Source organism: Lepisosteus oculatus, chromosome 27 (genome assembly GCF_040954835.1).
Source record: "Lepisosteus oculatus isolate fLepOcu1 chromosome 27, fLepOcu1.hap2, whole genome shotgun sequence".
NCBI classification, from domain to species: Eukaryota; Metazoa; Chordata; class Actinopteri; order Semionotiformes; family Lepisosteidae; genus Lepisosteus; species Lepisosteus oculatus.
In genome coordinates, this window is record NC_090722.1 from 3,553,495 (window position 1) to 3,581,236 (window position 27,742).

Sequence of the window (27,742 nt, forward strand, 5' to 3'; positions counted from 1 at the left end):
GCAATTCTCCCTTCAACTGCTCACACTCACTGCAGCCTTTCAATCTAACGCTGAACACCCTCTAACCCCGCTGAACGCTGAATAACCCTCTAACCACAACACTTCCTGGATCCAGATCCTATCCTTTATATAGCAATTTCATTCCAGCTTCCCTGACGTCTACTCACCTACACAGTAGGCACTGACCCATGGGGATGAGAGACCCTCCAGTGGGTTTTCACACACAGTGGAGCGAGCCACTACCCTGAGGGATGGCGAAATAAGTAGGGCAGTGATGCGATCACAGCTACTGGAGGCCCGCACAACCTCCCAGCAATCTGTCCCATGCACATCCATGGGCAAGTAAACACAGGACTGTGTGCAATTAACTTCTGTTTCCCTTGTAAAGTGCTGTGCTGCAATAAGGGCTTGCGTTTGAACTTCCGATTCAGAAAATACAGCACACAGACGAGGCACTCAGAACCATCAGCTGTTCTGGGCTGGGGGTTCTGGTCGTTTTTTTTTTAACTTGAAAAAAACACACGGAATCGTCAAATTAGTGGCAGAAATTCTAGATAAATGCAATGTCCGAGATGGGCTTCAGTGGATGGTGGCTACAGCCACGAGCACATTAAATAGATTTCTCTTTCAGGAGTGGGAGTTTTTATTTCATTTTTCCCCAATAACTTACGATCTTTTGCTAAGAGTAATTGTTTTAGATTCTGTGCATCGTTATCACATTATCCCGTAAGCCTCTCCCACAGCTCATTGTGGAAAAAAAAAATGTTCTGTAGTGGAGGGGAAGACAATTGCTGTTACGCAAGGCTGAACAGCGCCTAGGGTGTGTCGCACATAAATACTTCCCCACACCACTTCCTCTCACTCTGTCCTGCTGAGGGGGAGTCCTGCTGAGACTCTGCTGTGGAGTGAACAACAATTGCACCCCTTTTCTAAACGCCCATACCCCGTTTTCCTCTTGCCAGAGAGTTATAAAAGCTGAAGGACTGGGGATGGGAAAATTGAATCCTTTCTTCCAGAGGAGCCCTGCCAGTGTACTTCAGGGCTGGGAAGACCAACTCCGGCCTCACATTGGGTTTCAATGGAGAATTTAGAGCTCTTCTCCCGACTTTGACAGCAGATACGTCCCAAGAAATACACCCCCCTCAAACACTGCTTGCACATGTGAAGCAGAAACAATCTAGACCACACAATGAACTCTGTCCAGACGCGGACAATGTGATAACAGGGACAGACGCTGTAACTGTATTAGCAGAAAGCTGGTCAGGTCCAGAGAAAAAAAAAACACTTCAGCGCACAGAATGTGATGTACAAAATGTCATTACTAAAAACAAGCTAAAGTGCTTCGTTAGTATCCAGCCGGGAGTTATGTTTCACATGGTGGGCTCTCGTTCTGCACTGTTACACTATTCTCCTGCGCATCTATATACATATACACAGAACTCACATTTTCTTCCGTATAATAAACTCTTTTTTTAACACATGAAAATCTCCACACTCTGGCCATTCCCAGCAGGCTGTGCAACAGGCCCGGCCAAGGAACGATACAGTGTCGCTTGACGTCAGTCCAGGTGAGCAACGCCAAGGCAGTGACCCCCCCAGGGACTGCTTCCTTCGCTCCTCCACGCAACCACCAAAAAAACAACCACCAGTTCCCGAAATATCAACACGCTGCTCTGTTTAAGGCTCGCTGGGCGGCAACATTTCATGCCCATTTCGGATACGAAGTGCACTGCCATCTCGGACCCGCTGCGGGTTTTGGAAGGGCTGGTGGTTTTGCTTGTGTAAGAGGGCACGTTTCAAACAAGCTGGCGAGACGATTACCGTAGCCCTGTTGGGACAATTTAAGCCCTTAAACTGCTCAGTATGAAAATACTAGTGCGCTCAATTGGACAACAGTAAAACCCCATAAAAATGTGTTTAACCTTGTAAGTGACGTGGATTTTTCTCTATCCATGTGAAATGTAAGTGCGTCGCACTGGGAACTGCCCAGAGCGCAGCTGTGACTGGGATCGCTGGGTTTCCGAATTCTTTTTTAGCAGGATCATCATTTACCTTCCAATGCCATCAAGATCCAACAAAGAGAGTTATTTCGCCATGAGCTGCACGTCTCAGGGAGGGCAGGAGACGATCACCAGAGGCTCGAGTCAAAGTCTGGGTGTTCTCCGGGCCGCCTGAAAGTTGGCACTCCTGGTTGGTCAGGGTGCTGGCTGTGTTTCTCTGGCGTGGGACGGCGGTGCTCTTTCTGCGGGTTCGAGGGCTTCAGCCAGGCCCCAAGCCTGAGAGCACCGTGTTCCAGAACAAACAGCAGCAGCACTCCGCCCTGCGCGTGCCAGGCTGTCCCACAATCCCTCCGACAAAACAGGCCCGCCCGCTTCTCTTCAAGGTGCTCAGAGCTTTTGGATTCGGTACAGTGTCACAACCCAGCCAAGCCCAGGAGATTTCAAACCTTTTACGTCCCCTGGGACCCCACTATTTAAAAAAAACGTCGCACAGCGAGCCCCAAACTTCCAGGTAACACCAATCTGAACCGGTCCGCTCAGCCTGGTGAGCGCAGTGCGCTCACAGTTCCCGAGCACGCACAACGGACTGACACCAGGGGCCAGAGTGTGGGCTGGCCTTGTGTCTTACGCCTCCCGGAAAGACCCCAGGTTCCCGCGACCCCAAACAGGAAGAAGCAGATTTCGGATCATGGATGGAATCGTCTTCCTTTTTTAAATCTAGACCAGCCGATCAAACCCAGCCTGCATGTCTCCGGGAGGTGGGATGCGAAAATAGGGGAACAAGAAAACTCCACACAGACAGGCACTCCAGTCCAGAATCAAACCCAGGACCCAAGAGCTGTGTGGCAGCAACACACAGAGGTCTGAATCGCTGCCCTGCCCAATACAGTGATACATTGAAAACGGTCACATTACACAGAAAGATTCCCAGCCAGAACTGTAAGGCAATTCACAGGTCTCGTCTCAAGACATCACACTAAATCAAAAGGTGCTTAGCTGCAGATAACGCCACACTTCATCCGAAGAGCTCCTGGCAAGAAGCCGCCAGCCTGCTAACCTGCTGTGCCAGGTCAGGAATTCAGTAGGAAACGGCTTTGGGCATGACCCTTCCAGGTCGAAGAAGAAAGCACAGGACGGAAGCATCTGAGGGTCGCGCAGGTTTGTGAGCGAGATCAGCGCTTCTCAACCCTTTTCACCTCATGGTGCACTTAGATAAATATCAGACGTTTGGGGCACGGCCGATAATGTCCCACTGGTTGAGAAACGCAGAATCAGTGAACCTCAGTATCGCTTATATAGCGCCCTCTAGCCGGCTCATCTCGAGACGGGTCGGAGAGAAAATCCCGCGGAAGGGGAAGGCAGCCAGAACTGTGAAGTTCCAGCCAGCGGACCTGCGGCTGTTTCGGTTAGTTTTCCCCAGGGATGTTCTCTGGAAGTCTCTGAAGTTAGGGACGGCCAGCTCCTGGTCACTGCGATGAACTGAGCTGATGGCACACAGAAACCCGTGCACCAGGTCTTCCATCAACCACACTGCGCGTCGGAATCGGGCCCTTTGAGGACCTGGGCCGCCCCATCCCTGATTTCAAGTCATCAACGACTTAGCGTCTGCAGAGAAGATCGGACTGGTCATGTGCAGCTGCCACTGGGATCAGTGCGGTCCGGCCCATGGTCCTCAAGTAACTCAAGGATTTACAGGAACCTAAAATATTCAACTACAGCCCTTAAGGAGCAGGACTGGGGCTGCCTGACTTCAGTGACCCCAACAACAGGACTGTGGCTCCCTAAATTCAGCGACCTCCAACAACAGGGCTGGGGCTCCGTGACTTCAGTGATCCCCCAATATCAGGACTGGGGCTCCCTAAATTCCGTGACCCCCCCCCAACAGGCAGAACTGGGGCTCCCTAAAAAGCAGACCAATGAGAATGGCAAAGCTGTGACAGGGCAGTCACCCACAAGGGAAAGCAAGACCGAAACAACGCAGGTCATGACCCCCCACCCCACCCCTCCCCTGCCCTCTCTGCATCGGAATGAGGGAACGAGCGGGCAGGCGGGCGGGCGCCAAACCCCCCGCCCCCCCCCTCACTTGAGCCGATCGGAGCGGAAGCTGTCCTCCACGGACGGGTCGGGCAGCATCAGGTCTCCGTCCGCCAGGATGCCCAGCCCCTCCAGCGCCAGCGAGTCGTCCAGGGAGAAGGGATCCACCTCGAAGCCCGGCACCCCCGCCAGCGCGCTGGTGATCTCCTTCGACAGGCCCGGCGGAGAGTCCCCTGCGGGCCAGAAGGACAAGCCCTCAGATCACAGCGGGCTGCTCCGGGTTCCAGAACCCCCTCTCTGTGGTCGGGTGCCTTATCTTCACGGGTTAGTTCACGAGTGTCTTCCCTTAGTACAGGGCTCTCAAAGACAGCTCAAGCAGGCAGGACACAAACCAAGATCCCCGAGCCCGTCTACACGCTGTGGGTGACAGACCCTTCTCCTGTTATGCCCACAAGCTCTGGAACTCTCTCCCCAAGGATATCGGAGACACACCTTCTTTAAACTCCTTCAAATCCAGACTCACAACCGTCTTCTTTAGAAGAGCCTTTTCTGAACTGGTTCTGTTCTTTACCCCTCTGCTCCTACTGTATTCAGTACCTCCATCTACCGTCTCCTCCTACTATGTATTCTCACCCTGCTTATCTCATGTTTGTTTTTTATTATTGGTGTTGTCCTTCTGTAGAGCGCTTTGAGAGGCCACCTTCAAAGGCGCTATATAAAATAAAGCATATTATTATTATTATTATTATTATTTATTAGCAGTCAAGTCCAGCATGATCACCATGTGTTTGTTGTTGTGTTTTGTGGCAGAGCCCAACACAATTAAACCACCACCACCTCCTCCAAAAAAGAGGTTCTGACAAACAACGTTTCAGGAGATAAAATAATTCCTTTGCATTATTAGTGCAGAGGGGAATTAACAATTTCCTTCATTTCTTTGCATTACCCTTGGGCTACAGCAGAGTCTCTCAGGCCAGCTCCCAGCTGGCAGCCCCCTGGAGCTCAGCAGGTGTGAGCCTGGCCAGTACCTGGATGGGAGACTCCTGGGAAAGCTGAGGCTGCTGCTGGATAAGGTGTGAGTACAGCCAGTAGGGGGCGCTCACCCTGCAGTCTGTGTGGGTCCTAATGACCCAGTATAGTGACTGGGACACAATAAAGGCACCGTCCTTAGGATGAGACGTAAAACCAAGGTCCTGACTCTCTGTGGTCATTACAATCCCAGGGCGTTTCTCTAAAAGAGTCGGGGTGTTACCCCAGTGTCCTGGACAAATTTCCCCCTGGCCTTTACCAATCATGGCCTCCTAATAACCCCCCTCTCTGAACCGGCTTCATCACTCTGCTCTCCTCCCCACTGAGAGCTGGTGTGTGGGGAGCAGACTGGAGCATCATCCAGGTGGGGGATACACACTGGTGGTGCTGGAGGGGATCCCCATGACCTGTAAAGCACTTTGAGTGGAGTGTCCAGAAAAGCGCTATAGAAGTGTGAGCCATTATTATTATAATAGAGATCAGATCTTCTTGGTTCATTTCCTGCTTAAAAAATCTGACAAAAATGGGTAAGTTAGTTCACCTCCATCTACATTGATCCAAATGAGTCTGGGTGAGAACTGCACATCAGGGTTCAGACACTAAGATGGGGGGCGGACCTGGAGGGCCAGTGTTGGGGACCCCAGCGCACTGTGGGGTCGGCCGGCGGCTCACCTGTGAGGATGATGTTGGGCACGTTGCCGTGGCGCCCCACGCCACAGCCGTAGCTCTGGTTGTGCTTGTTGAGGACGTGCGGGTCGCTGGGCCCGGAGAAGGCCAGGGAAGCCAGATCGCTGGGGAAACCGCCTTCCCTGTTGGCGCCGGCCCCGGTTCCGGTGCCGCTGTTGAGGCCCGAGCCCTCCATGTTGAACTGCTCCAGCTGGACGCACAGGGACAGAGGACTAGAGGTCAGACAGAACTGGGACTCCACCCTCCTTCTAACTGCTTCTTCCACCAGGGTCGCGGGGGAGCCGGAGTCTATCCCAGCATGCACCGGGCACAAGGCAGGGTCCACCCCGGACAGGACGCCAGTCCATCCCAGGGCACAACACACAGACACACTCACACACGGGCCAGTTTTCCCAGAAGCTAATTAACCCACCTGCATGTCTTTTGACTGGGGGGGGGGGGGTTAACCCACATGAACACGAGGAGAACGTGCAAACTCCACACAGACAGCACCCCAGGGCCCCAGCGCTGTGAGGCAGCAATGCTCACCACTGTGCCACTGGGATCCCACTTCTAACAAAAAACAACATTGAGTCTTTCACAAGCTGAATCGGTTCACAGGACTAACAACCCATCAGCTATGAGCACGGAGTCACCCCACACAGTGAAGCCCCTTGTCTTTTCAAGGATGACTCACACGTGGGACCACATGTTTTTTTTGTACCCATGTCGCTGCATTTCATATGACCCCGCCCACCCCATCCCCCAGCCCCACCCTTCTGCCGGCGATTGCTCTTGCCTGCTGGGAGAGAACTTGAGTCTGCTGGGCTGTGAGCTGCAGGTCAAGGTAGGGGTCGTCCAGGAGGGAGTTCAGCAAGGAGGAATCCTGTGAGGAGAGCCAAGGGGAAAGGACTTTGACACCGGAGCTCTAGCGCAAGGAAAGCAGACTGTACCTCTTCTAAGAGCTGGGAAGAAGACCGGGGGAATCGTTCATCACCCCCCTGGCTCACTACCGTCGATGCAGGGACTCAAGAACAACACATAGATGGAGACACTACGGAACCCCCTTTCCTAGGAGAGAAAGATCTGTCTGCCTGTGACACCCCCCTCTCCTGCCTTCACACACACTCATAATCCCATCTGTGTGCAAAACTGCTGTGCTGGGGGGCTGTGCCTTGACCCCCGGGAGGGGGTGGCAGAGAGAAGACTGCTGACCAAGCTCACAGCCATCATGAACAACGCCTCTCATCCGCTGTCATTAGGCAGCGGAGCACTTTTAGTATCAGACTGCTCCAGCTACGGTGTTCAAGGGAACGTTTCCACAGGTCCTTCGTCCCAGCGGCTGTCAGGGTGTATAACACTGCCCTAGGCTGGGACTGTTAGCCCTTCATCTGCTCCTCTGTGGACAGCCTGTTACACTCATGTACTTTTTGGACACTGCATTAATATACTGTGGTACTATCTGTATATACCTATGCACATTTTGTACATATTTAATTGTTTTACAGTGAGTATGAGCATATTTTGCACACACCTAACTCTATATATTCTATTTTGTATTGCTGTACTTATTTTATTTGAATTGTTCGTCTATTCTGATGTCTGTTTTTGCTTGTCTTGGGCTGGGCTGCTGTAACACCTCCGTTTCCCTTCGGGATCAATAAAGTCGGATCTATCTAAAACCAGAAGAACTCTTGCAGAGATGTTTGCAAAACAAAGGCCAGACTTAATACACGACTTGCATGGACAGTGCCTTGCAAACGTATCCATCTCCTTGCGAACGGTCAGTCTCGATACTGCGAAGCAGCAGTTCATTTGTTTGGCACAATCCCGCAGACAGCACCCTAGATCCGGAACCGAACCCCGGCCCCCAAGGGCTGGCAGGCAGCAGTGCTGACCACTGCACTACCGTCCCGCCTCGTGAAGAAAACACCCAGGTAACAGAAAAAAAAGAGGATGGATTCTGCAATTTTTGTAATTTCACAACATGGGTGGGGTCTGAATTAGAGATCTGCTACCCGACTGGAGTCCGACGGGACCCGACAAGGTATCGGGTTCGGGTCGGCTTTTCGGGTACAACTTCGGGCTCGGGCCGGGTTCTGGTTTGTTTTCTAAGAGGTGAAAATGAATTATTATTATTATTTTCTGTTTTAAATGTATTTTTATGAGAAGAAATGCGTCATTCATTTTGCGCGCTCGCTCTCTCATGTGTGTAACATGTAATAAATATCCGCGTGCTGCATGACGTTCTGATGCAGAAGGTAGCCAGTCCTGCCTGCGCGCATATTCACTTTGCTTATAGCGCTAGTTTTTTGAAGTAGGCCTACTACTACTCTACGACCTCAGCAGAGCAGAGCATCGTAAAACCGCGTCTGCGAGAATCCGCCTTCGTGCGTGCCATGGGTGTCTTCTCGCTCTGAGAGGCAAAGAGGGCGACCGATCTCGGGTTCGGGTTTCAAATTTGGCAGTACCACCTGGGCTCGGTCAGGTCGGGGGCTTCAGGTCTCGGACATGAGCCGGGTTCAGGCTTCGACTTCGTGGCCGTGCAGACCTCTAGTCTGAATACGCCTACTGTTGCAAGGCACTACGTGTTCCGGAGTCTGTGTTTCAGGTCGCTCTGCATGACGGTGCCTGGCTCTGCCGGGGTCAGGGTGGGGGGGTTGGGGTGGGGGGATGCACTCACGTTGTACAGCCCGAAGTCGGGGGCGAGGCTCTGGCTGGACGGATGTGGCTGCTGTTCGCTGCAGTGATGCCCGTGCCGGTGCTGCCGGTGCTGCCGGTGCTGCTGGTGCTGCTGGTGCTGCTGGTGCTGCTGGTGCTGGTGCTGCTGGTGCTGCTGGTGCTGCTGGTGCAGGGGGCTCCGCTCCTGTAGGTGCTGGGGGTTCTGCCCCGGGCCCAGCGGCTGCCGCATGCCCTGCGCGCTCTGGGCCTGCAGGTGCGCGTGCTGCTGTTGCGGCTGCTGGCCAGGCGGGGGCAGCGGCGGCTGCGACTGCGACTGGGCCAGGTGGGCGCCACTCGGCTGCTGAGGGTGCAAAGGGTGCTGGGAAGACGGCGGCTGCTGCTGCTGCTGCAGCTGGCCGGCTGGGGACGAGGCCCCGCCCTTCTGCAAGGGCTGATGGGACGTGGGTGGGCCGGGCGGCTGGGGCCCCCCCTGGGAGTAAGGATAGGGTGGCAGCTTGCTGGTGTCTAACGGGACCCCCTGCAAGCACAGAATAAAGAATTGATGACAGTGTTTCTTCCCTGAAATGTGGAGTTGTTTCCTTGGCATCCTGCCATCCCCAGTGTATTCCACAAACGAGATTTTTGAGAAAACAAAGAAAGCAGAACTATAACAGAAGAACTATACCATCAGAATTGTGAGAAAACTAAGATAACTATTAACACCGTTCTCGGAAACAGCCACGGCAGTGATTTTGGACAACTGACAGGGAATTTTAGATTTTTTCCAAAGGTTTCATATCCAAGTCTGCAGTGACTCGTAAGCAAATGTTAAGGTGAAAGATTTGGGCTAATCTAGCCAAGCTGAGTGGCTGTGTTGTAAACAAGCACACTTCAGGATCTTACAGGACAGAGAACAGCGTAATCAGATCACAGCAAGGAGGAGACGCCAGATTGTAGTATATGTGCTGCCGAAGCAAGAAGACACAAGATACCAATGATGAATTTACCTGTGTTATGGATGACAGCGTCGGAGAGATGGTGGGTGAGAACTGCTTGACGTGATGCCTCCTGGAGTCCCCTCCCATTGGGAGAATCAGGGGACTGAGCTGGGCCCGTCTCCGCGGAGACGTGCTGAGTGACAGCTGCTGCTGGCCACTCATGGGCGGAGTGTAGGAGGAGGAGGAGGAGGAGGAGGAGGCGGAGGAGCCCACCCCGCTGCTGTAGCTGGGGTTGCTGGCTGACGATTGGATGGACTGGCCGCTGAGGGAGGAGTTGCTCAGAGACGACTGCAGGGATTGGTTGCTGAACGAGGACTGCAGGGAAGGGGAGGAGCTGAGGGAGGACTGCAGGGACGGGTTGCTAAGCGACGAGTGCAGGGAGGCGGAGCTCAGGGAGGACTGGAAGGAGTGGCTGCTAAGCGAGGACTGGATGTTGGGGTTGCTTAGCGATGACTGGAGGGTGGGGTTACTGAGGTTGCCCTGAAGGGACGATGACAACACTGACAGGAAACAGAAAAAATAAAAAAATACGTAATGTTATAAAACATTAGAGTAAAACATATTGCCTTTACATCACAATTCTGGTGTCAAGTATCACCCCCACAGCGGGCGTGTCTGGGACAGTGTCACCCCCACAGCGGGCGTGTCTGGGACAGTGTCACCCCCACAGCGGGCGTGTCTGGGACAGTGTCACCCCCACAGCGGGCGTGTCTGGGACAGTGTCACCCTCCCCTGTGTTGCAAAAAACACTTCAAAAAAGTCAGCAAGCAGATCAGTCACAGGCAACAATTAACACTGGGGATGAAGGGCCCAGCAGAAAATAAAAACAAGCAGACCAAGCAGTACTCCAGGACCAGGACTGAGATCCACTGGAACAGAAAACAACTGCTGATTAAAACTTGAAAAAACAGAGCACCACCAGCATGCCAGCATAAGCCTACTAATAGATCTCTCCCCCACGGTGAAAGTTTCAACCCTACACAAACCAACCCTGTTCAATTTCATTGCACTTTCGCTTGCAATAGATAATCAACACTTATTTTTTTAAGACAATAATCGGCACAGTGGGTTTTAAAAGAATGATGTCACTTAATTATTGAAATACAAATGCTTGCTGTATTGTTGTTAACAAGCCTACTGCCTCACAGGCCCAGACCCTCTCCTGGTTAGCAGTGTTCAGCAGAATGAGTGCACAAAACTCCCACGGACCCCCCTGCACAGAAAACCACAGGCCTGCAGCAGAGCTGGGGTCTCAGCTGCAGCATCGACAGAACAAAACAGGTGGACCACAACCAGCCAGACAGCTTCCTGGCCATATCCGCAAGTTAACCCCCACCCTGTCACCTCTTAATAAGAGCGACAACCAGGCAGACGCAAGCAGACAGCCTCTCGGGTGGACAGCGAGGAAGTGGACAGATGAAGCATGTCTTAGCAGACCAAACAACAGGGGGTAAAAACCACCGAAATGGGAAGAGAGACGTCATCAGTTGGACTGTGAAATGACAACCCCCCCCCAAAATAAAACACACCACGAACACCAGCCGCTGAAGAACGCCCCCTCGCTTCTGAAGGACTTCCGATTTCTGACCCTGAAAGCGCCTCGCCGAATGGCGCAGATGTCAAGCCTGAAGCGAGAAGGAGCAGCTTCCTGTGCGGTGAACCACAGCAGCCTCGCGAGCGGAAGGCGGGGACAGGCCTTTTCCATTCTGCGAGACCGAAAAACAACAACGCCGGCCCAGAGCACAGCTCCCGTCAGCTACGTCTCCAACACCCCTGACCGAGCGGCTCTGGGGTACTTCTCCAGCGCGGCCTTTACTGTCCCAGTACCTCACTTTGTGCCAACGGTGGCCGGGCCTGATCATCCAGCCCCACCTGGACAATGTAGAATTTATTCACAGCTGGGACCTGATCCACTGTCTCAGGGGCATCTCCTTTCCTTGTCCCTTGACCCAAAGCTGGACCGTGCCCACAGATGGAGAGTCGGTCAGTTTTGTCCTTTCAGTCTTTAGACCGCCCCCTTACTGGCTGACTTCCAATTAGGCTAAAACAAAATACAAAACTCAGCTCATGGGTGGACTTAAACATGATTATGTCTGTAGATCAAATTTAAAAGCACGAGTGTCCTGGATTCTCCAAATGGAAACACCCCTTCAGCAGAGCCAGAGGTAGGGGTGGGGCTACCGGAGCTCTTCTGGGTCCTGAGGTGACAGTTTCACCTCTGATTGGCTGGGGTGCCTGCCACGCTGCGGTGATGTCATTGAGGGTTTCCCCGCCCCCTCCAATTGGAGTTGCCTCTCCTGCCAGGCGCTGTGGAGCCTGTCTAAATGCCAACAGCCCTGACAGCAGTCGAAGAGGTGCTCTCTCAAGAGTGGCAGAAAAACGTCAAAAGCCAAACTGGGTGGGTAAACAGCCCACAAATTCCAAATTCAAAGAAATAAAAAAATACACAAAGACTAGTGACGGCATTCCAAATGCAAAAGTGCTAAAAAAGTGGGAAGATTACAGGGGGATTGGATTCAGGTAGTCAAATCCCTGGAAGGCACTTGACCACGTCAAGCCCAAACATACGGGAAGGAGAGGTGGAGACTTTGTTTTTCACGCAGACCGAAAGCAATGCAGGCCCTTACAGGAAACGCCACCATAGCACTGACAGACCAGTGATGAATCAGTTAGCCACAAGCAACCTCAGAGTCACAAAGGGACAAATAGCCTCCTCTGCCTCGCTTCTCAATGGATCTCAGCAAATCAGGTAACCGAATCCAGACACCTACAGCCAATGGCGCAAACAGCTTCCTCTTTCCTTAACACATTTTTAGCTCTTAACGTCCTGCGATTCCCACGCCAGGTTTGTAGGCGTTGGCCCTTCCTCAGATGCTCAGAGGGAACCCGTGGGTGTCGACTTTTAATCATCTGCATCCTCTCCTGTGTGCTTGCTTGGGCTGAAAGACCTTTACCTGGAGAGTGGTAGGCGCCCCCCGGGTTGATGCCCAGCTGGGTGAGGGTGCTGGCCAGGTTGCCCGTGCTGCTGCCCCCGCTCAGGGAGGGGAAGGGGGGCTCCTCGGGGTCCAGCGGGGTGGGCAGCGGGGAGGGGAAGTGCAGGCTGGACAGGTCGGGCAGGGAGCCGCCGGTGTTGAGGGCCGAGGGGATGAGGGGGCCGCTGGCCTGCTGGTCCGGAGAGGGGAAGATGCTGTGTGGGGAGAGAGAGGCGGAGATCTGAGCAGATCTCAGGTGGACACAGGTGGAAAAAGGGGTGTGTGAAAGGTCCCCGAAACCCTACACCCTAAACTGGTACCATGGCTTTACATATAACATAACATGACATCACTTTATTGGCCCTATACAATTTCTTGCATGAGGAATGTGTCTTTTCTCAGACACCAGCTTGCTCTCCATGAGACACACAGACAGGGAGAGAGAAGCTGGGGGTCAGAGCGCAGGGTCAGACATTTATACGGCACCCCTGGAGCAGCTGGGGTGAAGGGTCTTGCTCAGGGGCCCAACGGAGTAGGATTCCTCTGCCGGCTGCGGGATTTGAACCGGCAACCTCCCAGCCACAGGCGCAGATCCTGAGCCACAGAACCATTAACCCCCAGTTATAGATCCCTGCATCCTACCTGCTGTTTACTACACTTTGTTGAATTATAAACTCAGGCTATAAACAGCAGGGAACTGTGGAACTGCATCTGATGCCAGACCGGTCCCGGATGTCGTACTGGTCCCTGCTGGAGTGCCAAGAAACACCACTCCTCAGCTTCCAGCCAGTTGCCGTGACTACAGGTTCAGGCTGGAAGTGCTTTCCACCTGTGCTCACCCGAAGCCCACACCTATCTCCTGAGGGACAGACCGTTTAAGAGGCTCTGAGCCTAAGCTCCTCTCTCTCCCTCGTCCTCTTGCTCCACGCGCTGTGTTGCGCCCTGGATGCTCGACCCTCTCCTGGCTCTGACCTCATCTCCTGGCTTTCCCCCTTGTGCTCTGGGCTGTGACCAGCTCGGCTACGCTTCGTTTCTGACCGTCGTTCCTGCTCGTCTCCTCCGCAACTTGGGATCTTCCCCCGACCCAGGAACCCAGTGCTCTAAGTCACTGACGGCAATGCTCAACCCTTGCAAAACCACCTTCTTATCAAAACGAGTCCCTGTAGATTTTCCTCATTTAACCCTGTGAAAATGCCGCCACTCAGACAGGCTTTACAATGGTCTACAAGCCACATGCCCACAGCTCAGCCACAGACAACACAGCAGAAGACGGGGGGAGAGGACATCTGAAGAGAAGAACGAGAGAGGCGAAGACAGAAGCCCAGTGATGGTAGGAAAGAGAGAGCGAGAGAAACAAGGAACGGAGACCGAGGGCGAATCCGGTGGATCATGGGATCACGATGGAGACACCAGATGCTGCATCTGTGCAGACCCAAACTTAGCCAGAAGGACTGAAAGGAATGAAAACATCTATAGAGCTAAAAAACAAAGATTCAGACTGCTGGTCGGCTGACTGGAAACACAAACTCCTACTTCCTAACACTCTCAACAGATGTTCCTAAGACTCCTCTCATGCTTCATCCAGTCACAAGAATTTCTAAGAGCTGTCAAATCACTGGAGCTTAACTTCCAATGTTTACTCCTCTTGAATCAATCAGGACCTCCGACTGTCAGAAACGGGAGAGTGTCAGTGTGAAATGACTCCTTGAAGAGACCGGTGTACTTACTTGATTCCCGGAACCTCGCAAGATTTCGGCCGAGAGGACAGCATTGGTACCTAGGAGGCACAGAGGAGAGAAGTGCTGAAAGGCTTCCAGTGGCTCCAGTGTAGGACAGCCCTGCGGTTCACATGTCCCACGGTCCACTGGTGCGGCGCTGGAAGCAAGGCCTGGGTCACGAGATGGAGGACTGGGGCAGGCCTGCGAGCTGCAGTTACAGTGGACAGCCACAGCGGGGCGCTACTGAGCAGCTCTGCGAGGAAACTGGGGTTTCAAACAGTTGAATCCTCCCCCTCAAGAGGAATCCAAATCATCATTTACACCTTTTATCTCTGATCTACAAGGGGCCAAGTTTGCACTGTAGCCAAGCACAGAGCGACTGTCAAATACAGTGGATCCACAGCCACAGTGACAGACAGGGGGACAGATTGTCACAGGGGGACATGGAGACATAGGGACAGATAGGGACAGGGGGACACGGAGACAGATTGTCACAGGGGGACACGGAGACAGATAAGGGGACAGAGTGACAGGGGGACAGATTAACACATGGGAACATGGAGACAGAGGGACAGATTGACACAGGGGACATGGAGACAGACAGGGGGACAGACTGACACAGCAGGACATGGAGACAGAGGTACAGGGGGACTGACACACACTGAGGGGAAGAAGCAGCAGACAGGGCTGTTCTCTACCTTCTTGGTGTCCCAGGGCTTCAGTAACTGCTTGCTGTCGTCCAGGATATTCTCCTCGATGGGAGGTACTGGGTAATGGAACACTGCAGGTGGGGTGGGGGGAGGAGAGAGAAGGAGGGGTCTGGTCAGCTCTGGTCATTACAGGGACATCTGCAGCAGACCCTGTCAGCTGCCTGTAAGATTACTGAACCCCATTCAAACCTTCTGCACCAGAGGTGCTCAATCCTGGTCCAGCAGGGGCGCTGTGTCTGCAGGGTCTCCAGGTCTCTTTAAAGTAGCAGTACCTGAAGAGCTGGGAGCAGCTGTTAAACTGGTCCAGTTGAGATCAATAATGAGTCGATTCAGTCTGGGAAGAGCCCAGCTGGACCGAGAACCTGCAGACACACTCATCCTTGAAGACAAGGACTGGGGACTCTTGTCCTGTATAATTATACACCACAACAGGATTATAACCTCTTTATACTACCTAAAAGACTAGACTCCCTTTAAATATCCTACAGAATTACCCCTTTTGAGAAATCCCTGAAGAAACTGGTTGCACATTCTGGAAATTTTAAATAAAAGGTGTGATTTGGGCTTTAAAGCTATTTAATGCTGTGGAATAATCATCACTGCCTCTGGAATATTTCAAGGAAAGGTTGGATGAGATCCCTGGATCGATTTTCTATTAACTACCAAATGAGTTGCAATGGGCCAAATTGCCTCCTCTCGACTGTAACCTTACTTATGTTCTTCTCAAATTAGACCACTATCAAAACCCTGTAGGACTGGACCACTTCTTCTCTCTGCTCTCCTCCCCACTGAGAGCTGATGTGTGGGGAGCGTTCTGGCACATCATCCAGGTGGGGCTGCACACTGGTGGTGGTGGAGGGGATCCCCATTACCTGTAAAGCGCTTTGAGTGGAGTGTCCAGAAAAGCGCTATATAAGTGTAAGCAATTATTCTCCACCTGGATGTGTACATCCATTGTAAAGCCTATACAGAATCAGATCCCCACTTTAAAACTATAACTTCTTATAGGTGGGGCATGTCTCAGTGGGGGCGGGGTATGTCTTCACGTGGGTGTGGCATGTCTCTATGGGGGTGGGGCATATCTTCATGTGGGTGTGGCATGTCTCTGTTGGGGCGGGTATGTCTTCATGTGGGTGGGGCATGTCTCTTTGGGGACGGGGTATGTCTTCATATGGGTGGGCAAGCCTTCGTGAGCATGGGGCCTTTAATCTTTGGCCCTTAAGGACTACACTACAAGTACAACAGCTTACTACCCCCCTGTTCAAGAACTGGGGCAACAGAAAGCAAATCACGCTCGGCCAACAATAAATTATGTTAACCCCAGGAAACGAGAACAACAAAACAAACTTACTTTTTCTTCCATCACCTTCAATCAAGCCTACAATTAAAGAGACAAAGAATTAAAAAATGAAATCCTGCAAAATTGAACAAGTTACCTTCATCCTTCAACTAGTTTCTGGGGCTTCAGAGTTGTAGCTCAAGACCTCCATTAACCTTAAAAAGGGAACGGCAATGCTATTTTCATATTTCAGGGGTTAGGAAGCATCACCATTGATGAGTGCATTTCAAACCATGATAAAAGTCCAACCTAGACAGTAATTTGTAACACCTCCAATTTACATCACAAAATAGACACAATTCCCAGGGATGTGCAGCATCATGTTCTGCTATTCAGAACGAGGAAACAAGGGGGTGATTTTGCTCTCAATTTTGAGGCAGTTTTGCTCACAAATATTACTTGTTAGCTCTGCATGTAGATTGATCACGATGGAACATTTCTGCGGTGAAGTGTCTGTTGCAGTACCTGTACTTATTCACTCGTACACTAGTCGTTACAGTGACTAGTGAGCAGGAAGGGCCGCTTCACGTCACAGTCCGTGGGGCTTGACTGTGAGTTTGCAACAAAACGGCAACTTCCAGTATTTTCAGGAAGTTATCGATCTTGTGCTTAATCCAAAATTTGTCATTTGTTTCTATAATGTCAATGAATGTGTTTTGTTATCAAGATTTATTGACAGGCCTGAGAAACTGGGACTGCTGTTTCCTTTTAAACCAGGGGTTCCAGACCGTGGTCCTGGAGGCCTGCAACACTTTGGTTGTCTCTCCAGCTCGGCTGAATTACCCAGCTGAAGGCTTAGCTGAACCAGCAAGCTGACTGACTGGAAGACTGGCAAGTTTGTTTTCTACTCAAATATTCGCCCATTTTATTTATGAAATGCCATAGTTAAAAGGTGGCTTGTTTAAAAGGTGAATACCGTCAAACAGCCCAAATTAAGGGCAATTCGTAAAGATACAGGCAAACTGATCCTTTGGCGGAAATGGTTTCTCAATCAGACCTCTTCCTTTGCAAACGGATCTCAGCGCTTTAGACGTCTGAAGGGGTTGGAAAGTTTTTTAGTTACATTCCTCCTTGAGGTGAATCAAAGCAGGGGAGCACCCTCAGGTTTAACACTACAACTATTCCATAATTAAGATGTCTCGAGCAGCCTAGGTTAGGAATCAAGACTACAAGCAACTGGGCCTCAGGTACGAATGAGAATGCTTATTAAGGGACTGTAATTGGACTGACACACTGTAATTGCTCAACAGTGCCTGTTCACCACTAATAACTACACGTTCCAGCGCGGTTTAGACAGTTCTAATTTATCAGGCAAGTTAAGGACAGGCTGGAGAAAGCTCTGGGGGAAGTTTCTTGACTGCAGCATATCCCATGCAAGGCATTCTAAAGCCAAAGAGTGTTTGAAAAAAGATCTGAATTATACATTCTTGGAGAGAGCCAATAATTAAGGGGTTCTGCATTCTGACAACACAAGAGAGAGGTTTAAGATCTGAACTCCCCCAGCAAAGCTCACCGCTGTGCCTGTTCTGGGGCGCCAGGCCCGGGCCAGAGCCGAAGGCATCTTGCGCATTGGGGTTCATGACGCTGGTGTGGAGCGCAGAGTCCGAGTTTGTCCTGCAAGGAGAGGAGTGGGAGGGAGGTCAGAGGTCAGAGGTTACAAGAAACGTTTCCCTTCTCACTGTCCAGAGATCGCTGGCTGGAACAGCGTGGTTTGACGCCAGGGCGGGCAGCGTCAAAACCATTCTGCTGAGGATCAGTAGCCCCTCATGTCTGGAACAAGCTCATCCACAACCTGCAAACCCCCCCAGTGATGTCCCTCCTGGAGCCTTCAGAGTGGCTCAACCAGTAAAAGTGCGTCATCGTGGGTTTGAGCCTGGGTCATGTCAGTAGTCGAACAGGACTTGGATTCCTCAAATCGGGCAGGCCTTAGCCGATTGCGGGACTCGTTGGGCAGGAGATCTGCACAATAAAGGGACTCCTGTGGCTTTCCGAGTGCCTGCAAGTGCTGTCAATGAGGGACGCGCCTGCCCTCCAATGAAAACGCTGATTCTCCTCTACGGGGCGGTTCTGCCTGTGACATATTAAAAGCTGATTGGCTTGAAGGTGGCCGGGTGGGCGGAGTCTTCCTTCACTCTCCCCCATGTGCAGATGCGGGTTCATAGCTGCGAGCCGAGACGTGGAAAACACAGGAATGGCAATTGCAAACCACAGGGGTAGTGCAGAAAACGGTAAGTCTAAGGCTAAAAACAACAAAACATTCTTATTCCAGCATGTACCTGTTCAGAAGCTGCAATGAATTGAATCCTGCTCAGTACTCAACAGCCGCAGCCCTGAATTCCCATGCAAATCTACCCTGATCTCAGTCTGTATTGCAGACTTTTCAATGCTGATTCAAACTCGGGGCCATGATTCGGAAGACACATTATTACCCAGCCTCCCAAAACCTAGCATTAAATCAACATGGTAATAATAGCGTGGGGACATGCAGACAAAACATCACAGTGAAATGTTTTGAACACATTTTGCTGCAAATCCGGGGCAATTTCAAGAACAGCACAGAGGGATTTTCCACATCTAAGACGTCGCCTCCTAAACCTGGGTCTGGAACACCGACACGCAGGGCAGCTCATTTGCAGAGCCTTCAGGATCTCGGGCACATCCAGCTGCTTTGAGAAAGAGGACTGAGGATCAGCTACAGGTGACCAAACAAGCAAGCTGGAATCGAAACAGCCTCTTGTAAACTGGTAAACGCCTGAGAACAAAAACCTTCAAAAAAATCAATTTACAGGCACAGCAGGGCACACATCTGATGACCCACTTCTTATGTTGCATAATACAGCTGGATAATGCACTAGGAAGGCCTCGTTTAAAACACTGTGCACAGTTTTGGTCACCATATTACAGAAAATATCGTGCTGCTGTGGAATAAGGCTGGAGAAGAGCACAAAGACACATTACTGTGCTTAAAGGGGGGTCCTGCTCTGACAGGCTGACGGAACTGAACCTTTTTAGTCTCGTACAGACTATGAGAAGACCCGACAGAAGCCTTCAAAATCTGCAAAGGCACTGACTGTGCACTTTTAAAAAAAAAAATCAGGCACTTCTTTACACAAATGGTGGCAGGGGTGTGGAACAAGCCGCCCAGCCACGTGGTTGAAGGGGGGGTACTCCCGTTTCTTTCGTGACGTGGCTGCGCGAGAACCCTCAAACAAAGACCTGCCCCGTGTTCTTACGACACGGGCGATCCCTGCGATACAGAAACGAGACAACTTCTGGCAACTTCCAGGGTACTGGGAACCGCCATTCACAAAGGTGTGGGGAGGAAGCCGACGATCACCCCCCCCCCTTCCTCCCGGTCACCCCACGCACGCACCCACACTTACTGAGCACCAAAGCGAGGGACAAGAATGAGGTCTCTTTAAGGGACATGGCAAAAGGCTTCACCTGTTGAGTGCAGCGGATGGCAGTCGAAAAAACTGTCCCTTGTCCATGAGGAAGTTGGTGGACCAGTTCATGTTCCTTTGTGGGCAACACAAGAAGGCCATTAAACACAACAAAGGGACAAAAAAAAACCCAACAGGGAGGACAGTGAGGCTTGCGAGACAGGGACCGCGCCCAGACAGGGAAGAGCTGGCAATCCATCCCATAATTCCCCGGGGGCTGCGTCATTTACCAGCAGCGTCTAAGCGACTGTTTCCCCGGCTCCCAAGTCTGTCGTCCGCGTTCTCATGTCATTAAAAAGAATTGTGTTTTTGTTCTGGGGAAGAAAGTGAAGAAAAAGCAGGCGGAAGTGAGCAGAGGAGAGGAAACGAACAGGGGGGAGTCCCATCCCAGAGGAAGAAGCCCAAGAGTGTAATGAGAAGAGCAGCAGAGCCCGGGAAGAGAAGAGAAAAAAACCGCCGGCCCCATCGGTTTTTTAACAGAGACCTTTGAGGTTAACGCATAGTTGTGGCGCAAGAAGAAGACTGGGGAGGGCCTATTCGCAGCGAAGAATGAGCCAAGGCATGCCCTTGTCCAAGCCTGCTTATTAGTCTGGCTACTCCGCGGACACTGACGAGAGCCAAGCGACAGAGCTCTGCAGAGGAAAGGGAACGCAGCAGCAGACAGGCACCCTGCGGGACGACCCCGGCCGCCCAGCCGCCCCCGACCTGGGGGTCCTGCAGTTACCTCCTCCAGCTGGCGTCTGGGGGCGGGGACAGGTAGGCGGCGCTGTAGGGCGAGCTGTCGATCTAGTGGAGGCCGTTAAGGCAAAAGCAAAAACAGACAAACCAGGCTGCCTGACTTCACAGGTCAGTTCTGACGTTCACCTTGTCCCTTTCCTTGTAAGCATTTCTTACAAAAAGATGTTAAAGGTGGTGGTAAAGAGGTGTTAAAGGGACCAGTTAGGGGTGCTCACCTTGCGGTCTGTGTGGGTCCTAATGCCCCAGTATAGTGACGGGGACACCATAGTGTAAAAAAGGCGCCGTCCTTCGGGTGAGACATAAAACTGAGGTCCTGACTCTCTGTGGTCATTAAAAATCCCAGGGTGTTTTTTTTAAAAAAAGAGTAGAGATGTTACCCCAGTGTCCTGGCCAAATGTCCCCCTGGCCTTTACCCATCATGGCCTCCTAATAATCACCCTCTCTGAACTGGCTTCATCACTCTGCTCTCCTCCCCACTGAGAGCTGGTGTGTGGGGAGCGGACTGGCGCCTCATCCAGGTGGGGCTGCACACTGGGGGTGCTGGAGGGGATCCCCATGACCTGTAAAGCGCTTGGAGTGGAGTGTCCAGAAAAGCACTATATAAGCGGAACGCTCATTACTCATTAAAAGCATCTGGACCATTCCTGGAAAGTGGCTAAAGGTGACTAATTGCCCCTGTGCCAGTTTAAACAGGACAAGGGAGGGTGATTCTTCCCTTCCACTGAGTGAAAATGACATTGAAACAATTTTTACAGCCCTTCTCTCTTCCCAGACGATTTCCAACACCGCAGCGATGCGGTCCTCCGCAATCGGCACTGGAATCGTTCTCCACAGGGTGCCGAGCCACGTCATCACAGCCAAGAGCGGCGTCTGTTTACAGAGAAGGCTGGATCGCTGTGCTGTGCAGGCAACAACCAGAAGAGAGCCCCACACACACGATACGCGTCTCTTTTGATCTAAATGTTCAGCTACAGCCACGTTCAGCAGGAAGAAGGTGTCTGACCGACATTCGCGAAGGAGGTCAGACGGAACAGCATGCTGAGGCCACCAGAGATGAGCCCCCGCCCCCTCCCTCCCTTTCCCCAGGCTGGCGGGTGTGAAGGATACTTGGCGGCGGTAATGGCGCAGGGGTGACATGAACCTCCTGTCCCTCTGCACCCTCTCCACCAGGCCGTGGTGCCGCGTGCCGCGGGAGGAGTCCAGCGACGAGAGGAACGGCCCCTGTGAGACGGAGAGAGAGAGAAACAGGCCAGGGGTGGACGGGGGCGTCACGAGCAGAACTGGCCGAGCTCAGCCCCCAGCCCGCCGGGCTGACCACCTGCGAGAGGCCCTCGATGCCCACTGTCCACTGACCCCCCACCCAGACAGACTCTCAGCAGATCACATCTCTCTCGTCTCTCCTTCGGCTGCTCTTGTGAAATACGAACCCGCAGATCCAGGACCAGTGTTGGAGAGAATATCCCCGTACACGTGCAGAGGTTCTTTTCGAAGAAGGGCGTTTTTAATTTGAGTATAACGTCAATTCCCCGAAAAATAGCATTTTTTTTCTTAAATGTTGAAATGCACCTTTTTTTTTACATTTAAGACCCTTCCCACGTGCGCACAGTCAGCTATGATGTTCTCACGCTTCGGATAACTCTCCGATCGCTGTGGGGAGGGCGTGACGCCCTGCCACAACCGGTAAAGCCTCCCAGCTCCAGCTCCAGGGTCGATTTGGGGCGCCGGGGCACCTGTCTGTGTGGAGTTTGCACGTTCTCCCCCGAGATTCCGGGCTCTCCAGTTTCCTCCTGACGAAGACTGCCGGGGTCGTGTCCCTGGCTACCGTCACCCACCCCTGCGACATTCCCACCTCACCGATCCCTCCCGCGCTGCGTACGACAGAGGCCGCCAGGATGTGGGAACGCTGTGGCGGCGGGCCCCACCTGGAAATCGCCGGCGCTGCTCCCGATCTGGTTGACGTTGGGCAGGGAGCCTCCGTAGTACGGGCCCTGGGTGCGAGCGACGCGTGCCTTCTGAGCCTGGAGCTGGAGAGAGAGGAGGAGAGACAGGGAGCCCGTCAGAAAGCCGTGTCCCGGATTCGAGGAGACACCCTCAACTGATCAAGATCATCTGGGCTGCCCACAATCCATCCAGAATCCACCCCAAGACACATGTTCACATTCCAGGATACTAAAGCAGTTTTCCGAGACCAGACTAGTCATTAACCCCCTAATCAGCACACCTTCAGTTTCACTGCCTGCTGCCTCTGAACTTACGCTACACCAGATTTCCATTGCTCTGTGGAAAAGAATTGCTCCCTAGTAAAATAAATCAATTTAACGCTAAAGTATCGTTCTATTCCTCTTCACAGGCACGTGAGGTATGCCTTAGATTTCGGGAGATTAGACTAGTTTAATGCCTCACATATTGGGATATCACCTGAGGTACTAAATAGGCTTCAATTAGTCCAGAATGGGGAGGCAGGGCAGCACAGTCATTAGCACTGCTGCCTCACAGCACTGGAACTTCAATGACAGACCTGGGGTGCTGTCTGTGTGGAGTTTGCATGTTCTCCCTGTGTTCATGTGGGTTTCCTCCCACAGTCCAAAGACAAGCTGGTGGGTTAATCAGCTTCTGGGGAAACTGGCCCCTGGCTTGAGTGGTGTGTTTGTGTCTATCTGCCCTGTGCTGGACTGGTGTCCTGCCCAGGGTGTACCTCTCCTTGCGCCTGCTGCTTGCTGGGATAGGCTCCAGCTACCGGCAACCCCGAATTGGAAGAAGAGGTTAGAAAATGGATGTCCTGGATTCAGTGGCTGGCGTGCTAGCTGACATCACTCTGCATCAGCACATAACCCCTGTCCTCTGTGAACTGTACTGGCTACCAGTGAAATTTAAAATGAGTGTCTGAGGGTCCCTTGCACATGCATAAGGTACTGAATGATAAAATTCATAGGATACCTTAATTAAGGACTTATTATATGAGTACATTCTTACTCTTAACCCACGATCTGTTGATTGGGGTCTTCTTACTCTAATCTGTGGAGAACACTGCCCAAGTCCATTACAGTCTCTGCAATTGTGGACATTTTTAAAATTCTCTAAAAGATCTATCTTCTCACCAGAGTTTAACGTATAATTTCAGCATTTTATTTTTTTTTTATTTCTGCAAATTATATCATAAGTGTGCTTTTGTACTGTACTGTGAGCTTCTTGAAAAGCACTCATAAATAAAACTGTATTATCATCACTGGGGCCATACCACTTCAGCCGAGGTGGCAAAGAGGGTAGTGGTGGGTAATTAAATGAAAAACAGAATTTCAAACCGAATATGCCTCAAATCAGCTCTTCACCTCTCACCCCAATCCCCTAAAAAAAACCATACAATTGAGTATTGAGTGTTGAGAAAGGGCAAATTTCAACTTAAAACACACTCACACACCCCCACCCCCAACCAGCACGCATGGGTGGGTCCACAACATGATGTCACGGAATCTCTGAAAATGCAGGATTCTGATTGGCTGGGAGGACTCGGCGACTCCATAATGGCCTGGCCCTGAGTTACTATTACACGGCGGAGTGCTGGGGTGCAGTATCCATGGCGATGGAAAAACACCCCGACACCTTACAATTCAGCCCCAGGCCCCCCACACTTGAGCCGAACGAAGCCCCACAGAGCGAGAAAGAAAGCCAGGAGACTGAATTCAAAATGCAGTGCTACCAAATACCCAACAGCGTGATCGTGTTCTTCAGCGCACTCCGCGTGAGCCCGCCCCAGGACAGGGAGGAGCCCATGGAGGTGGAAGAGGTGGTCATAAGAGACATCGAGATGGAGGAACCTTCCCCCCCTCCACTGAAACTGCGTCTCAAATCGAAGCGCAAAAGGAGCTCGCGGATGCACCCGTATTACCGTTAGGGACAGACATCGCCCTCCCTTCTCCCACAGGTCTGCCAGGGGCCTTCACAAGACACCCCCCCCAGGAGTCTTGGGGGTGCCAGACCCTCTTATTCAGCATCGGCCTCCCCTCGGACGGGGATCGAGCCAGGAGTCTCCCAGTGATGCTTTCGAGAATCACTTCACACCTGAAACAGGAGCAGGTCTGCCAGGGCCCTGGTGATCTCCAGAACGACCTTATTTTTACTGGGTCTGGGGGGGCTGGGGTACAAGCTTGTGCTGGTCAACAGGTCTCTGCACCCGGTCCGGAAAATGAGTGGACAGCAGACCAGGAACACGACAACACAGCGGACAGAGATGGGCTTAGCTCAAAGTGAAAAGGGGTATTATCAGTCAGGAGGAGGAAATTAGATCTACTAACAAACAAACAGGGAGAGTAACAATTAGAAGGCTCATTTTAATTTAATTATAATAAAAGGGAAAGAGCCTTTGGTGGGATTAACTGGGAGGATGGGGACTTTTTTCTAAGAGCTCTCTCTGCGGTGCTCCGGCGCTTCTGGAGAAGAGTGGTTCTCCCTCTAAAAAAAAGCCCGAATTTCTTCTCGTCCTCGCGTGTGCACGTCTTAATCTGCATTTCTTAATTTCTGAATAAAACACAAAGTCTTCCAGCCAGCGCTGTGGTCTGTGTGTTTCCTTCTGGGCGCCGGGGCTGGTCAGTGTGATGGCCTGTGTACTCCTGGGGAGCAGGATGCCATGAACCTGTCAGCCAGCCCTCCGGGAAAAGAGCTCGTGAGGTTAGAGGCCGGAGAAAGTGTCATCCAGAGAAGATCCAGGAGTTGTAAGAGCACGGCGATATCGTTCAGCATCCCACTTCGGCAAAGCAGTGCCATAAAAATATCATCCGCATGTTTTAGCGGTACAACACCTCACTTCTAAGGGGTTTTCAGGGGGAATCTAGCAGGGCTGCCAAGGATGAGACAAAGAGGACGCTGGGAAGGGACGGCAGAGGGACGGGGGGACTTCTGTACCTGGGGGAAGGGTGCAGAAAAATGTGTTCACAGAAAAATATCACTTCACTGAGAGACGGATACTGGATAAAGTGATGAAGGATTTAAGGGGGTAGTGGCAGGGGTACTTCACAAAAAATAAATTACCCTGGGTCACAAAGGTAGCTGGGGCCCTGGGTTCAATTCCTGAGGTGCTGTCTGGGTGGAGTTTGTATGTTCTCCCCAGGTGTGTGCTGGTTTCCACCTGGTGCTCTGGTTTCCTCCCACTGCCCAAACACATGCCAGTGGGTTAACTGGCTTCTGAGAGAACTGGCCCTGGCGTGAGTGTGCGTCTGCCCTATGATGACCTAGTGTCCTGATCCTGGCGTAGCCTGCCTCGCGCCCTGTTGCTTGCTGGGATAGACTCCTGGCTAACCCCGTGACCCTGAAATTCAAGGAAGCGGTTCGAAAATGGGTGGATGACAACATCACTGAGACTGCTGCTACTTTCTTTTCTCCAAGACGGCAGCACGGAGCAGTTTTTAGGGCCCTGGACAGGAAGGTCACGGGTTCGAATCCCAGCTGGGATGATGTATGTGGAATTCAGTAGCTGGGAGCAATTCCTCTTTAATGACCTACAGTACTTAGTCAAATAAAGAAATAAAAAATAGACCAGGCGTGCAGGTGGTAATCTTTCTTCTTAAGGATGCGAAATGAAACGCCTTTTTGTCGCTCCCTGCCCACACGTACAGGTCACGGCAACAGCTACCTCCGGCGAGGCGACAGCGCCGTCTTTCCTCGAAGAAAACGCCGGCGTCCCGCTGCCCTGCGGTTTTCCTGCTTGTTTCATTCGTTGGTCGGACAAAAAAAAACAACAACAACAACAAAAACCAACGCCGAAAGGCACACAGATGAAGACTGAAAATCGCAGCGCCGACCCGAAACGCCAAACGCGCCGGACAGCAGCAACGCGACCAGCCAGCTCCACCGCCCGCGGCGGAGAGTTCACTCCAGGTAGACCTGAAGGGGGCGCCCCGAAAGCGATAAAGTACGTATTCCGATTTTCTTTCTTTTTTTTTTTAAGAAACATGTTCAGTTTTTTTGAATGAGCTCCTGCCAGTTTCGCCGAGGGGGGGGGGGGTGGTACCCCGGGACCCAGGTCGTCTGCGACTGTACTCCGCTCGCCGAGACCCCCCTTCCGAACCGCAGCCGAACTGGGCGCCACGACCCGGGCCGGACCGGCTCGTCAGAGCATCCCGCCGTCACCAGCCTCGCCTGTCGCCCCCGGGGGTCCTCCTGGGAGAGTCAGAGGGGGCCCCCCACCTCCCACCACCCACAAACAAACAAAAAAAAGGGCAAACGGGAACTTGTCACTCGCGACCCGCTCTCCCACCCCCACGCACCCAACTCAGCGCGCATCCCCGCCAGTCCGGTCCTGGAAAACTCGACTCCTGACGACCGCACAGCCCCCGGAGGGTGCCGGGGAGAGGGGTGCCCGTGTCCCCGGAGCGGGGTGCCCCTGCTCTGCCCGTGCCCCGGAGCTGGGCAAACGGCACAGGCGCGCCGCCTGCGCCCCGTGTGGGGCGGCTGTGCCGTCCCTCCTCCCTCCTCCCTCCGGACGCGCCAGCCTGCTCAAATTAGGGGCTGGTCGCCGTCAGGAGACAGCCCGGGGGGTGATGGCCGCGCTGCCGGCTAGCCCGGGGCCCCTGCATCTCGGATACCCCGAGAGGGGCCTGCCCTCCCCCGGGATGTGTCTCTCTCTCTCTCTGCTGCCTCCCTGACTCCAGACTCACCCGGGTCGAAGAGATGTCCATCATGACCTCCTGGAAGGCAGCGGTCTCCTCGGCCTGTCGCTGAGTGTGGAGGGCAATCTTTTCGCTAAACTTTCGCGGGTTGGAGGCCCCGGAACCGGCGCCCGAACCGGGTCCGGGTCCGCAGCCACCCGCACCCGCCGCAGACATCTTTACTTCAGTGAAAGCAATCTGGGAGGAGGGCAAGCGGGGAGGGGCGGAGGGAGGAGGGGGGAATCCCTGGAAACCTGCCACCGGGCCTTGTGGGATGTGTAGTTTTGATGGTGGAGGTGGCCGCTTTCGCTGAAAAGGGAGGCGCGCGTTGGCGGAACTACAACTCCCATGCTCGCTCTGTGCGGGGGCGCGCAAACGTAGGAAAACATTGTCGTGCGACATGGGAGATGTAGTTTATTTACATGCGCAGTGACGTACAGAAGGAGTGGATGTTGATACACTAGCTGTGAATTCTTCCGGGTGCATTCCTGCAAAAAAACTTTGAAGTTTCTGTCCAAGATTGACAGAGTAACAATAATTGTAGTACGGAAGAAGAGGCAGACTTAAAATACATCAACGCGGTACACTGAAAATAAACCTTAACTCGAGTCATTCCAGTTAAACTGCCAGCCTTTACCTTAAAAAAAAAATAAACCATGTAGGTCATAAAAAAGCGATATTTAATTAACGTCACCGTAGCATGGAGTGTTTAATAACATCCTGAAGCTTTTCAAATTGTGTCAATAATTCATATGATTTACCAGTTGTAATATTTGTGGAAAGTTTGCAATAC

General features: G+C 52.3%; 1 protein-coding gene across 2 annotated transcripts; it reads right to left on the minus strand.

Moving 5' to 3' along the window:
* Nucleotides 1-27,138, minus strand: LOC102693587 (CREB-regulated transcription coactivator 2-like). 2 transcript variants are annotated; one of them, XM_069184667.1, is made up of 15 exons: nucleotides 26,959-27,138; nucleotides 22,231-22,332; nucleotides 21,416-21,529; nucleotides 20,295-20,356; nucleotides 19,572-19,646; nucleotides 17,641-17,741; nucleotides 16,140-16,166; nucleotides 14,777-14,859; nucleotides 14,088-14,137; nucleotides 12,343-12,575; nucleotides 9,398-9,888; nucleotides 8,413-8,928; nucleotides 6,529-6,615; nucleotides 5,736-5,940; nucleotides 1-4,267 (listed from the first exon to the last, which is right to left on the minus strand). In XM_069184667.1, exons 1-15 carry the CDS (start codon nucleotides 27,124-27,126, stop codon nucleotides 4,080-4,082), a joined length of 2,502 nt encoding a protein of 833 aa, XP_069040768.1. In that variant the 5' UTR covers nucleotides 27,127-27,138; the 3' UTR covers nucleotides 1-4,079. The 2 variants fall into 2 exon arrangements, with proteins under 2 accessions (XP_069040768.1, XP_069040769.1); XM_069184668.1 differs by lacking the exon at nucleotides 19,572-19,646.
* Nucleotides 27,139-27,742: the final 604 nt, after the last annotated feature.

Bases quoted from the DNA above. Each gene is read 5' to 3' on its own strand.
- LOC102693587 (XM_069184667.1), bottom strand. From the start codon at position 27,126: ATGTCTGCGGCGGGTGCGGGTGGCTGCGGACCCGGACCCGGTTCGGGC. The intron at 14,138-14,776 runs GTAGAGAACAGC...TGTGCCTCCTAG, and splicing joins AGCCCTGGGACACCAAGAAG to GTACCAATGCTGTCCTCTCG. The intron at 8,929-9,397 runs GTAAATTCATCA...CTGTGCTTGCAG, and splicing joins CGCTGTCATCCATAACACAG to GGGGTCCCGTTAGACACCAG.